The sequence below is a fragment of the Schistosoma haematobium genome, chromosome 7 (genome assembly GCF_000699445.3).
Source record: "Schistosoma haematobium chromosome 7, whole genome shotgun sequence".
NCBI lineage: Eukaryota > Metazoa > Platyhelminthes > Trematoda > Strigeidida > Schistosomatidae > Schistosoma > Schistosoma haematobium.
In genome coordinates, this window is record NC_067202.1 from 7881537 (window position 1) to 7895788 (window position 14252).

General features: G+C 32.6%; 1 protein-coding gene across 1 annotated transcript in view; it reads right to left on the reverse strand.

Moving 5' to 3' along the window:
• The window catches only part of MS3_00009531 (uncharacterized protein), a gene marked incomplete at its 3' end in the record, with an annotated part of 59546 nt that extends 51325 nt beyond the window's left edge, over positions 1–8221 (reverse strand). Inside the window, exon 1 of the mRNA XM_035730440.2 lies at positions 7328–8221. Coding sequence (XP_035589387.2) covers positions 7328–7711 — 384 coding nt within the window. The 5' untranslated portion in view covers positions 7712–8221. The remainder of the gene's footprint in view (positions 1–7327) is intronic.
• Positions 8222–14252: the final 6031 nt, after the last annotated feature.

Below are 14252 nucleotides of genomic sequence, written 5' to 3' on the forward strand. Positions count from 1 at the left end.
AACTATGAGTTATGCTTTTGAAGGCAGTTTGTATTACATAATAATATCAGCCTGTGTTGTGAAAAAGTGGCCAATTGAGAAATGTATTTATACACATTTTGATTAAAAGTCATTGCAGAAAAAGAACAACATGTTGAGAAAAACAGATGAACACAACTGATCAGATTGAAAAGCTGAAAGAATGAAACGTTTATTTCTAGCTCAGTGTTTTATGTCGTGCTAAGCCTTCAATAAATAATGAGAATAACATAGGTTGTACCATTATTATAAGATACGAATAAACCAATTAGGGTCGTGGATGTAACCTTTAGGCTTTTGCGCCGAGTTGAAATATAGAGTATAACAATAAGGAGAAATGCCCTTTTGTACTACTGAATGCGTTTTAAATAATTGTGGAGGATTTTTTCGTCTCCATAGAGTGAAAATGGAAGTTTTAAACTCATCCCATACACGATTCTGCCTCTGTAGACTGTATATTGTAACAAATCGACATTATATCAATCATAAACCCCAAATTCTGAAGAAACCTGTAACCTGAGCATACTTCATCCTATGGAAAAACTAATGAGATATTGCCTCCTGCGTTCCTGCACAACGTTCCCTCATCCAATTCGGGCACAATACGTTCCTTACTTACTCACGCCTGCTACTCCTAATGGAGCATAGGCCGCCGACCAGAATTCTCCAACCCACTCTGTCCTGGGCCTTCCTTTCCAGTTCTATCCAAATGCTGTTCATTCTTCTTATGTCTGTCCCTATTTCTCGGCGTAATGTGTTCTTTTGTCTTCTTCCATTTCCAGCGCTTCTTCCCGATTTCTTCCTCCGTTGGGATCTGGTTTGCTCTCTCCCATAGTAGGTTGTTGCTGATAGTGTCTGGCTAAAGGATCCGAAGTATTTTGCGTAACTGTTAATAAGCACTTGTATCTTCTGAACGATGACTTTCGTAGTTCTCCAAGTTTCCGCCGGCGCAATACACCTTTATATTATAGTTAGTGTAAGTTCATTAACAAAACTGTAATCGTAAATATCTAATCCTTTCCTCAAACACCTAATTCTAACCACGAGCAACTCTGGAACTCTTAAAATTCTATTGGGATCCTTATAAAGGCTCGAGGAGATGGATAATCCATATCCACAAGTACAAATCTATGAATCGTTATTTTTTCGACCCAATAACAGAATAGCTTGTAGAAGATTTGAATAGATTTCTTAAAATATGTGAAATCAATTTTATATTTGGTAACATTGGTTTCTGATTGACCGAGAAATAGTGGAAAATTCATACAGGTTCATATAGGTCGTTCCAATCCTGAGCTCTCACACTGACCAAACAAAATATAAATGATTGATAAGATACCATTCCATTTTATCATTATATTATCAACTTTAACTTAACATGAATCCTGAAGTCATTGATCTATACAACACAGACTAATTCATTGGTTGAATCAACGATCAATTTAAGTATCCATTCATTTATTCAAACTTTTCCACATTCAATAGTATATCATAGGAGAATAAATACACAAAGAAAGAAAAATATGGTGTGAAAAATATTGTTTAACCTTTCCATATTCTTTCTCCATTTAAATTATTACAATCTCTCCTTTGTGTTTACTACATTCCATGAATTCTACTAAAACAAATATACTATGATTGAATTTAACTTCACTAGACAACTAATTGGAGAACGGGGGTGATGATGATGATGGTGGTGGTGGTGGTGATGGAGTACTTTATCTTCTCACCAAAACTTTTAACTCAACTTCAAAATGACATGATCAATAATTGAAATACGTACAATTAATTTTTTTTTAAAGCAACAAATAGATATAATTAAGTGCTTGTGATATATATATGTGTCTGTTTCTAATACACTTAAGTGGGCGTTACTTAAACATACATTGGATTCAGAGAAATTTAACTATTCTGGCAACAACAACAACAACAACCATATAATAAAACATAAAAGTAAATAAAGAAATGTTACATTAAAAGATTAAACAATCACATAAAGTATTAAGAAAAACTTTTTTTTAAAATTCTATGGTCACTTTCTTAAATCAGTATGTAACTGATTAGTTACTGGTAAATTAACGGTTATGTACTTTGTTTTCTTTTCCTCTCTCTTTCTCTCTCTCTCTCTCTCTCTCTTACTTTGTTTGTTTGTCACTTGTACTTTTATATGATGCTAAGAAAGTGTTGACTAATTTTTTTCTTTGATAGGGGCTGATACAAACTTAGAGAGAAAGTGAGAGAGAGAGAGACTCGATGGAATTGAGCTCTTTGTCAAATATGCATATATTATACAATTATATAGATTTGAGTTAATTTGTGAAAGTGATGAGGAACACACGTATAGTCAAACATGGATCATTTCATTGTGTGTGTGACAGTAAGTGACAGGTTTGTAGTTTGGTAATACATATGTTATACGAGAAAAAATGAACAACCTATACAATCAGTTCCAGGAAGAGAAGTTATTCTCAGCGTGTTTCTTTCCAAAGTTTTAAAGTCAACTATAAATAATAAACTATCATGCACGTTATGTTTGTTAAATAGTGACCTCAGTTAAGCTACTGTTAAGAACCAAAGGTAATTGGAAATCTGTTTCGTCCTACTGTGGGCCTCCTTATTAACCCACACTCATAATCTCACTTTCAATCGAACTCATGAAATATAGGTCTTGCGACAGATATTCTAACCTAATAGAACTTCTACATCTACACCTAATGATGCAATTTTAATTTCAATCAATTTGCATATTTGTCGAAGTATTATCAGAGTGAACTGTGATTACGTAGCTGACAATGTGCCATTGACAATTGAGCATATGGTTTTAATGATATTTAGAAAACATAAAAGATAGTGAAGTGTGTGTGATAAACACAGCCATTTCTTCCTATTACGGGGCTCGGCAGTGCGCATCCATGACCCCGCCCTGAGAGATTTGAACCCTGGATCTATCACTCTCGCGTGCGAGCGCTTAACCACTAGACCATTCGGCCGGCATCCAACGGTGTTAAAGTCTTACTTCAACTAACCCACGAAATTGAGCGACACATCCACCATTGTCAGTAGTGAGTTGCTATCTCACAACTGACTAGGTTGAACTCCAAATTGACAGTTAATACCCATTTAAACATTAAAAATTAAAAACATGAAGTTCAGTGAAGGAACCTCTTTCCAACGAATTGATTATCAAGCTGTACAATCGTATATATATGTATGAAAACGTTTTGTGAATAAGTGTGAATATGAATAACCAAGATGACGTAACAGGAGATTACAATACTCGATTACGTAATACGAATAATAACAGTAGATGTAGTGAATATAACAAGATGATTAAAATGTTTTTCGTAAGTTGAAATCATGAGCCAATTGAAGCTAGACCACCATGGGAAACCTGGAAGCACTGGACGGCCGTTTCGTCCTAGTATGGGGCTCCTCAGCAGTGTGCATCCACGAACCCGCCCCCCGCGGGATTCGAACCCAGGACCTACTGGCTTCGCGCGCGAGCATTTAACCATTAGACCACTAAGCCGGCATCCAGCGGTGTTAATGTCTAACTTCAACCAATCCACGAAGTTGCACCACCGTACACCATTGTCTTCAGTGAGTTCCTATCTCACAACAGACCTGGTTGAACTCCACTGGTAACGACTTCTCACTAGAACTCCAGGAGTGTCTCCTAAAGTCAGTCACTAGTGAGCAGGTGATTATTATTATCAGAATGGGTTGGCTCATGATTTCAACTTGTGAAATTTCTAAAAATCTCCACAAAACCCATTCTGATAATAAAATGTTTTTGTTATAATAATTAAAGGTCATTAAATGTCATAGAGGTGTAAAAATAATGCGAATATAATACATAAGTAATGGGGAATGCAATAATAATATTAATTAAGGCCAAGGCAACGATAACGATAGGACGTACTTCTATTGTATGCATAGTTCTACTTTGACCTCATGGATGGTAAGAGCTTCGGTTAATTTTAGGCATTGAATACAAAGAAATCTAGGTAGATTTGAACGAATCATATCAACAAACTTAAAATCAAACTATAGATCCGTAGAATGATTACAGTCGATTAGGTGTTCAAGTATAGAACTCCTAACTGCTTTCCTTTCACCCTTGTAGAACCAAACTCTTACATTTTAATCATCTTATTATATTCACTAACTCTATTGTTATCATTCGTATTACGTAATCTAGTATTATAATCTTCCTATTATATCATCTTGGTTATTCGTGTTCACATTTCTTCACAGAACTAGTACTTTAACAAAACGTTTTCATATATATATATATATATATATATATATGATTGTACAGCTTGATAATCAATTCGTTGAAAAGAGATTCCTTCACTGAACTTCATGTTTTTAATTTTTAGTATTCGAATTACTATTTTTTTGTTATTTAGAAATAATTCTAATCTAAATAAGATGGTTGATGAATTCTTGAGTAAAGTTAATTTAAACCATTGTATATACAAATCAAATCTTTTTATTTTGGCTTCATCCTTAAAGTATTTAACATGGAAATTCAAAATGAATTTATTTTAACTGACCATGTAGTATAGTCAACTTTCACATCATTTAAATACGATACAAAGCTTAATAGACACAATTTGTATATAGTACATCAGGAAGTCAATAAATAAATGTTAATATAATTGAATTAATACATAAAAAGTTACATATATATGTGTTATTTTATTAAATACTAATCATCCCTTTCACTTATATCTTTCTTCTTGTATATTTTCTGGTAGAACGAGACATCAATACATTAAAATCCATTCACTCAAACAAAAGTATAAAACATCTATAATACCTTATCTAGCAAATATACTATGTGATGAACAGGTTGTTAGAGTTAACTTAGTCAATAACCTGTATTCTTAAACATGTCTCTAATTGAAAAAAAGTTGCACACTTTCTGATTTTTTTCATATTTTTTTCGATTTTTTCCTTTCTCTTTTTTGTTGTTGTCGTTTTGTTTTTTGTTTTGTTGTAAAAGACACATGTTGAAATACCTTGTGCTGAGAATTCTATATTGTGCCAAACTATAATATTGAATGAAGCCACTAGTAATAACAATAATAGTATATACCATAAGTGTAAACAGATTATAATATAAAACCACCTAAAATAAGATTTCGCAGATTGATATCATGAGTCAATTGAAGCTAGATCACCATGGAAAACCCGGAAGCACTGGACGGCGCACTGCTGAGGAGTCCCATACTAGGACGAAACGGTCGTCCAGTGCTTCCAGGTTTTCCATGGTGGTCTATCTTCAATTGACTCACGATTTCAATCTGTGAAATTTCTAAAATCTTCACAAACCCCTTTTGATAAAATAAGATTATAAATATATTTACAAGCAAAAATAGGCCTAAAACATAAAACCTAATCACTGAAAATTTTATACTTTTTTTGGTTGGATATTTTGACAGAATGTCCACCTTTGTTTTAAACACAAAATAAGCGTTTACGCGCGAGACCGGTAGATCCTGATTTTGAATCTCGCGAAGTGGGATCGTGGATGCGTACTATCGTTGAAGAGTCCTACAATAGGACAAAATGATCGTCCATTACTTCTAAGTTTTCTATGGTAATCTAATTTCAATTAACTCATGATTTCAACTACTGAAATTACAAAATAAATTTTAAAACGAACATTATTATTATTATTTACGTTGTAATTATAACATAACTTTCTAGTCAATCATTCAACTTTCTAAAATGTAGAATATTTCTTTGATATAAACTCCAGAACAATGTACGGTTGAATAGCTCTTTAATTCAAGTTGATACAAGTGAAAAAAAGAGAACATTTTATGATATGGTTTATGCTTTTTTTAATGTTAATAGATATTTCATCTATCGAAGTTACATTCAAAACCATTTCGAAAAACTTTAAATAGATTAGTATAGTTTTCAAATTTATAATGTCTGTGATAAAACTTTGCTTTTTAGTCAATATGTACTGTCTAGCTTGAAAAGAATTTATCTTAAGTCCGAGATGAACTCTGTACAGTTTTCAGAATTATTCATATCTAGAATGAACCAAATAACTCCGCCTGTAGCTCTTCTAGAGTTACTGCCGGTTCCAAGCCCAGGTAAAGGAGGAGGGTTGGGCATGGAGTTAGCGACCTTATCCCGTAGAAAACTAACTCGCTAAAAAAACGCTAACCAGTAAGTAAGTAAGGAAGGAAGGAAGGAAGGAATGAACCAAATGCTCATTGATGATATTTGATCATAATCATAAGATATGAATTGATTGTAATAATCAGTGAATTCTAATTCAATAGATCAATTTTATTATGTACTCTATGAAACCTAAAGGTCCTGAATTCTATTGTACTGTTTTAGAGTACAAAATGGGAACAGAATTAGCTATCTAGAAATATCTGTACATGTGGTAATCGTTTAAATATTAAAAAAAATAACATTTAAAGCCAAAAGTTACTCTATTGTCAACCATCAACTTTTTACTGTATAACAACTTAAGTCTTTGTGAGAACATAATTGGCAATTTAATAAGTTTATCATATTAAATTGAACTACATATGAAAATATTGATTTACATATAGAAAAAGGTAAAATAACACTTTTAACTATTCCAATAAATGTCCCGAGATTAACGTAATGTAAGGTTAAAATTTACACTAGACAGTTTCGAATGTACAGTGAGTACAGATCAATATCATATTTTTCTAGTCTTTTTAATGCTGATAGAATTTTATCAGAATGGGTTTTGTGGAGAGTTTTAGAAATTTCACAGGTTGAAATCATGAGTCGATTGAAGCTAGACCACCATGGAAAACCTGGTGCTTCCAGGTTTTCCATGGTGGTCTAGCTTCAATCGACTCATGATTTCAACCTGATAGAATTTTATTGATCAAGTTGGAATGTAACAATCAGTTTGAGTGAGTCGACATCAGGTGCACTATGTTTTGATGTTTCTTGCTGGGAAATGATAGTCAGAAAACCTTGAAAATAAATTTTATGCTAGTTGTCAGTCGTCAGTAATCCACACATAGAATCATACAGAAACTGAAGCTTTATGATCAGTCAACTTACTAGAGCTACAGCCCAAATAACTCAGTGGTAATCTCTCTGTCAGTACTGAAATCCTACAGAGATTATCGATTCCCTCAAGATTGCAGATATAGTTTGTTGATGAGTGCTAAATAGAACAAAAAACTAGGTACAGGTTTCTTTGTCGGCCAACACAATTTCAAAACATGTAAATACAATGTTTAATTTTAAACAGAAAAAGAGGGAGATAATTATCCACTGAAAAACTTACCACTAATTGATTGGAAGACAATGAATCTGCTTCACTAGAATGATTTCCAATAGTTGAACAACATTTAGACGAATTCATTGTTACATTTGGATATGTTCTAGTTATATAAGGAGTAATAATAGGTATCGGTACAAGAACTGGTAATGGAAGTGAATATGACATTGTATTCGATTGTCTTAAATCTAAGACATTCTTCCCTTCAGAATAACTTAAACTAGTACTGTCACCAGAGCTAACATCGAATTGATTATATTGTTGTTTAATTTCTTTCTCCTTCGTCTCCATTTCCAATTCTCCTTGTGTTCCTTCTGTATCCATATCGCTTGTCTCATCATTATGGTCATGTCTATATGGATAATGTTTAATATGCTTATTATTCGACATATATTCGAAATCTTCATTTTCTTCATTGATTTCATTTAGATTAGGATTGGCATATTGCCAGCAATTATTTATAGGTTTCTCTTTGGATACTGTATATTGTGAATGATGTATTCTACAACATTTATAATTACTGATATGATTTTTCACAGCGTTATTAGTGATATTAGTAGTGGTAGTAGTAGTTGTTGTAGTAGCAGTAGTAATAATAATAGGATATCTGTATAATGAATATTGATTTAGTGTTACACAATTATTTAGTTCGGCCAGGATTTATTCTTTGCTTACATAGAACATCCTAATTTCATTTAACACTATGTTGCAATTAGGTAAACAAATAAATTAACGAATAAGATTGCATAAATTATTGAGAACAAATTTGACAGTAAAAAAATAATCCATTAACCCCTCCACATATACAAGCAAACAAACAAACAAAAAGAAAAACAACTTATATCCAATTTTATTGATGTTTGTTGAATGAAAAGAAATTCTAAAAATCTTTCTTAGGATAGATAGGATGATTAACATAGGAATAAATACTTCAATTTTTGACAGTTAATTGACCAATAGAAAACGAGGAGGTGATTAACCAATCAAATCAAGAGATTTCAAGCAAACAAGATTGTTTCCAATTAAATTTTACTTAAACTTCTTTTTTTCTAAAATATACTTGTATATGTAGAACTTTAAACCAATTAAGATGATTTCCGAGTCAGTAATAAGATAAATGTAAATTATGTAACTAAACGTATTGGAAAATAATAATAATAGTATAACGGAAGTTGGTCGCTCAATTTCGTGGATTAGTTGAAGTTAGACACTATCACCACTGAATGCCGGCTCAGTGGTCCAGTTGGTTAAGTGTTCGCGCGCGAGACCGAAGGCCCTGGGTTCAAATCCCGAGAGCGGGATCGTGGATGCGCACTGCTGAGGAGTCCCACTGTGGGACGAAACGGCCACCCAGTGCTTCCAGGTTTCCATAGGTGGTGGTCTCACATCAATGGGTTCATGATCTCAATCAAAAGCTTAATAAGATAATGAGTGATAACTAATTGGTAGTAACTGAAATCATGAAAATATGTATGTTAGTTAACGTTAAGGATATTTTAACGATTGTTTATCAGTAATTCTATTATTCAGTTCATAGAATAGGTTCAGTGCCAATAGCCGACTGATCAATTGCTGTCTTAAACCTCAATAGGAAGATTCAAGCCAAATAATACCAAGTGAATTTAAGTTCACCCCATTGCACAAGCAGATGGCTATTAGGACTGAGTAGCTGAGTGGATAACGCAATGGCGTTTGAAGCGAATGATACTGGGTTCAAGTCCCAGAGTGAACATCAACTTTGAGATCCAGATACACCCAGCTGATGAGCCCCAAACAGGACGAAATGCGCCTCTTGGATTCCACTGCTAGCCACTAACCATATTTGCTTATAAAGCTTCTGAATTAAGGCTATATCGAGGCAATACGCATAGTATGCACATGTGCCAATAACAGACTGATCAATTGTAGTCTCAAACCTCAATAGGGAGATTCAAGCAAAACAATACCAAGTGAATTTTTTTTATATGTTTTTCCGTTATTACTACTTATTAGTAAGACTAAACAACATGTAAACTATTTGTTCATTCATCATTAAGAGACAACACAGGAAGACTCTATATATATGTGCTGATTTTGATAGCCTTAAAAATTTTTAGTAAACAAAAATCTGACTACAAGTATAGTAAACGAAAACTCGGATGGGGAAGACCAATTTATTATTTAGTGCACAATTTTAGGGTGATTTCATAAAATATGAAAATCATACATTAAATACTTCATTTGAACATTTTCAATCAATTGTCTCTTACAAACCTCATCATGACTTCATTCCTATTCTCTTCAACTTAACCTTCTGATGTCAGGCATTTCACTTCTGATTGGTGTTACATACTACTTTTGTCTGTCGATATAAGTACAATACATCGTACTAGTAGTACTGGTAAAACTCTTGATACTCAAATGTTTATAAAATGCAATTGAATAAAATAGCTGAGCAATATTACTAATCTATTGAACATGAAGTTTAACTTATTCACTGAATATTAATTTCAGTTTACCTTTTGATATAACAGATGTATACAATATTATCTTTTATTTTGAGCTACATTTCAAATTCTGTTTAAGATCAAACATTATTGAGAATTTGTTCTGCTTTTTCATTCTCCCTTAATCGGTACTTCATCAAGTTTTTATCGACTGTTTATAAGACATATGAACATAAAACGTAAAGTTGAACAAAGAGAAAATATTAAGTTTTTACAGGGAGTTATCACGATCAACGTTAAGTAATTGTGGAATCGTTGAGTCTTTTTTAATTTCTACTTCTCTATTCCGAATTTTCTCGTACGCGCTTCTATATATGCTTCAAACCCAGGTCATGATATAAATTCAGACTAGATGTAAACGAATTAAAGACTGAAATTTATTAAATAAATATTAATCCAAAATGATAAATTGCTTGAGAAGATTTAAAAACACCAGAGACTAAACCAGAAGATCATTTATAGTACAAAGAAAAAAGATTTAAAGGGGGGACACAAACAGAGATTTCAAAATATCGATTGTCTAGATAGACAGAGAAAAAAAACATCTCATTCTATAGAGCTTCCGATTGGCTTTTCAATAGACCACCTAATTAGTGAATTCCTTAAAGAACTATCTGAAATCATATTTTTCAGTTTATATACTTCTGTGAATAAAGATATATCATCCATTCAACTGTGTATCCTTTTTCTTTTCCATATTATATATTAATAACAATTATAAAATAGCTTTTAAGAGAAATCCACAACATTCAATTCTACCTCATTATTCATTGAAATACAAGAGTAGTAAAGAGATACAACATTCTTCTCTTATAAACCGGAAGTAGTTGACATCTAATTCAAAAATGAATAAAGTGTGTAGTTTATCCTCAACACACACACACACACCCCAAAAAAAATAATCAGAAGAAACACAACTATAACAATGATTTAAAAAAACTACTTATTTCAACTCCGGAAATATTATTCAATCAATTGAGATTAATTTAAGGGGGTTTAAATTATTATCTTTTTAATAAAAAAAAAACAAAAAAGAAAGAAAGAAAAACAAATGAGAATGTGACCAGAAGTAATAAATTCACTAGAATAGAAAGTTCAGTATATCCCTATTGAATGTTTAATAGTCAATAGTGGTTGATAAGCATAAATAAACATAGAATCTAAGAAACTTCTCTCAATTCCTTCTTTTAATTTAATAATCAATAAATATATTATACTACTCCTCATTTCATAACTTGTTATTATTACATTGTTGTTGTTGTTTAAAATGATTCAATGTCATTGATAAGGTATTTCCGGAATGAACTACTAATCTGAAAGTAACGTAATAAATGGACAAGATATTCTATTATAAATAAAGAATGTATTAATACTTAAACATAACTAAACTAGTTAATTGTTGCTTTCAATCAGATATGTATGTTTTTTTCTTCTTAAGAAGAATTTTAAAAAAAACTTGATTTAGTTAAAACATGTCAATATATTTGTGCGTGTGTGTGTCATGGATGAATGTTGCCATGGTGACGAAGAATGTGTTCATTTGTATAGATTCGATAGAAATTTTAACACATTACATTTAGTTTTGTAAAATATATGTAGATAGATCTATGAAGAAAGAAAGATAAAGTTGATGATTGTAGTACAAAGATTTTGAAATGAACTCGTTTACAATTAACTTATCTGTTGAACTGGTAACTTAATGGATATATTTAAAATAACAACTAAACCTTCTAGTGTATGTTACATTGTAATAATAGACATACTCTAACTGAATGATTATTTAATAATATTGACAGTTACATAATATACCCTTGTGGGTCAGGGTAATTATACATTGGTTTTCAGGAGAACCAGACACCATCTGGACTTTCACGTGACAACCCAAACAGTACAGCTCAACCCCGTCTAACAGGAGAACCAGACACTTTGTAGGCTTTAACGCTACAATCTGAATAGTACAGCTCAATCCTGTGGCACAACCACACAGGTACCAAGCACATTGGTGGACCAATTTAATAATACTGATCCAACGTTATTAAGGTTTGTTAATTGACTAAACGTAATACATAGTGATTTTTTTCGATATAGATTTAGTGTTATCTGGTAATCTCTTGTAAGGATCAGATGACATTGTATTGCCTTTTAGCTAGTGGAAAATTTATGTAATTATCTTAATCTTATAGAACGTCAGTTGAGGGGACTATATAGTTGAATGTTTCTGCCTATAACGATAAGTGGCATGAGCACAAATCTCTTGATAAGAACTAATTATTGCACACATTCAGACACATTAAGCTAATTAGTCTAGACAAACAATAAATTTATGTTTAAAGTTACTCGATAACTATCTACAATCATCTAATTTCTCATAAAATTTACCAATTTATCAAACCACTAAGAATAATGGCAACAATTTACATTGATTGATAAAATTTGACAAACATTAAGGATTACAACATAGCATGACTTACTATTCCAAGCTTTCTGTTCACTGAAAGTTTGATTGGACCGCATTATCGAGAAAAAAATGTTTTAATTTATTTTTGCATTGGTTGTTTGAATCTTCATATTGATGCTTACGACGGCAATTGATCACTCTCTTATAGACATATGTTCATCCTGTGCAGATTGCCTCGATATTGACATTAAGTCACAATCACTATAGGTAGGGATGATGGTGACTACCAATGGAATCCGGAAAGCGTGTTTCGTCCTGTTTGGGACTCTTTAGCTGGATATACCTGCATCCCGGAATTGATGTTCACGCCGGGACTCGAACTCAGACAAGTGTCAATTGAAAGCAGTGATAATATAAATCAATTATCCAAAGATCGATTACAAATATTGTCAATTAAATTATTTAAATTATCCTGGGACTTCTAACAAGTCACAGTCAATCATCTAAATTGGAACATTGAAGACTGATAACTTAGAACTAATATATCTCTGTAATGAACAATAAATTTCTTCACCATAAAAAGACATTAGTATTCTTAACTACAATCTTTAACTCAGTTTATTTACGTGGCTATGAATAAATTTTTTTAATGACTTTAAGCACTCTGCTAAATCACTAACATTATTACACAAAATAAGCAAATAGATATTTTAGTGATTTTCTCAGCTATTTAGTTGATCATCCTAGTCTCTCACATTGTTCGAACATTTCATGCATATGTACTAATTGTTGCTCCGATTGTTAAAAGGGGCATCCGCCTAATGTCTTCTGAAGAATATTGGCTTTCACCATAAAGTGTCATGATTCTTCCTTCAATTCGGAGGGCAGAGTTTAAATGGTTTAAATTGTTTATCCTGGTTAACATTTTTCTGACATGATTATTTTTTCAACGGGATGGGGTGGCCGACCCCATAACTAACTCTCCTCCTTTACCCGGGTTTGGGACCAGCAGTAACCCTAGAAGAGTTACAGACGGAGTTGAATAAAATACTACCGGTAGTACTTTCTGAAATTTTTTTCTCACGAGAATGTTTTTCATCAAATACTGAAGTCAACTGAAAAACAATCAAAAAGCAAAGAATTATCAGATAATGTTACATTCCAGTTTTGTGTAAGGTGATTAGCAATGACCAACAAGAAAATCTGAACTTAAGTTTTTGCTAATTATTACTCTTCAATAAGGCGTATTTAAAATCTTCAGGAAATAGATGCTCTCTGTGGCATTCATATCACAGTCACCTAACGTCACATCAATACTACTGGACTATTTAAGTCAAAACCGATATCTTGTAGAACTGAAATTTTGACGCTTATTGACCTTTCAATAATTTTTGGCTTCTTTATGTTGATGAGTTCTGAGATCTCACAGCGATCACTAGTCCCCTAAAATTAAATATACACTTTTTTAATGAGTCCCATCTCGTATGAAACCTAAGTTGAGGGTTTCTTACTAACTACTGGCAACCACCTTACATTAAAATTTAATGAAGTCAATACCAGGTTTGAATTAGATTACAGTATATAAATTCAAAGAGTCTCTTTCATAAAGCGATTATAATCTTATGTCTAATATGTTTATAAACCTCATCATACAAACAGATACATTCTCTAAATACCTTGAAAATCCATCTATTCTATTTTCAATAAAAATAATGTAGGCAAAATAATTCACTAGTATCTGAATGTGGTTTGTGGATGTTGTAGTAATTTCAAAGGTTGATACAGCCGTTTCGTCCTATTGTGGGACTCCTCAACGGTGCACATCCACGATCCCGCTCGCAGGATTCGAACGCAGGATCTGTCAGTCTCGCACGCGAGCGCCTAACCACTAGACCGTTGAGCCGACATCCAATGGAGATTCATAGAACCTTGGTCCAAATCCTGCGAGCGGGATCATGGATGTGCACTGTTGAGGAATCCCACAATAGGACGAAACGTTCGTCCAATGCTTCCAGGTTTCGCATGGTGATCTAGCTTCAATTGACTC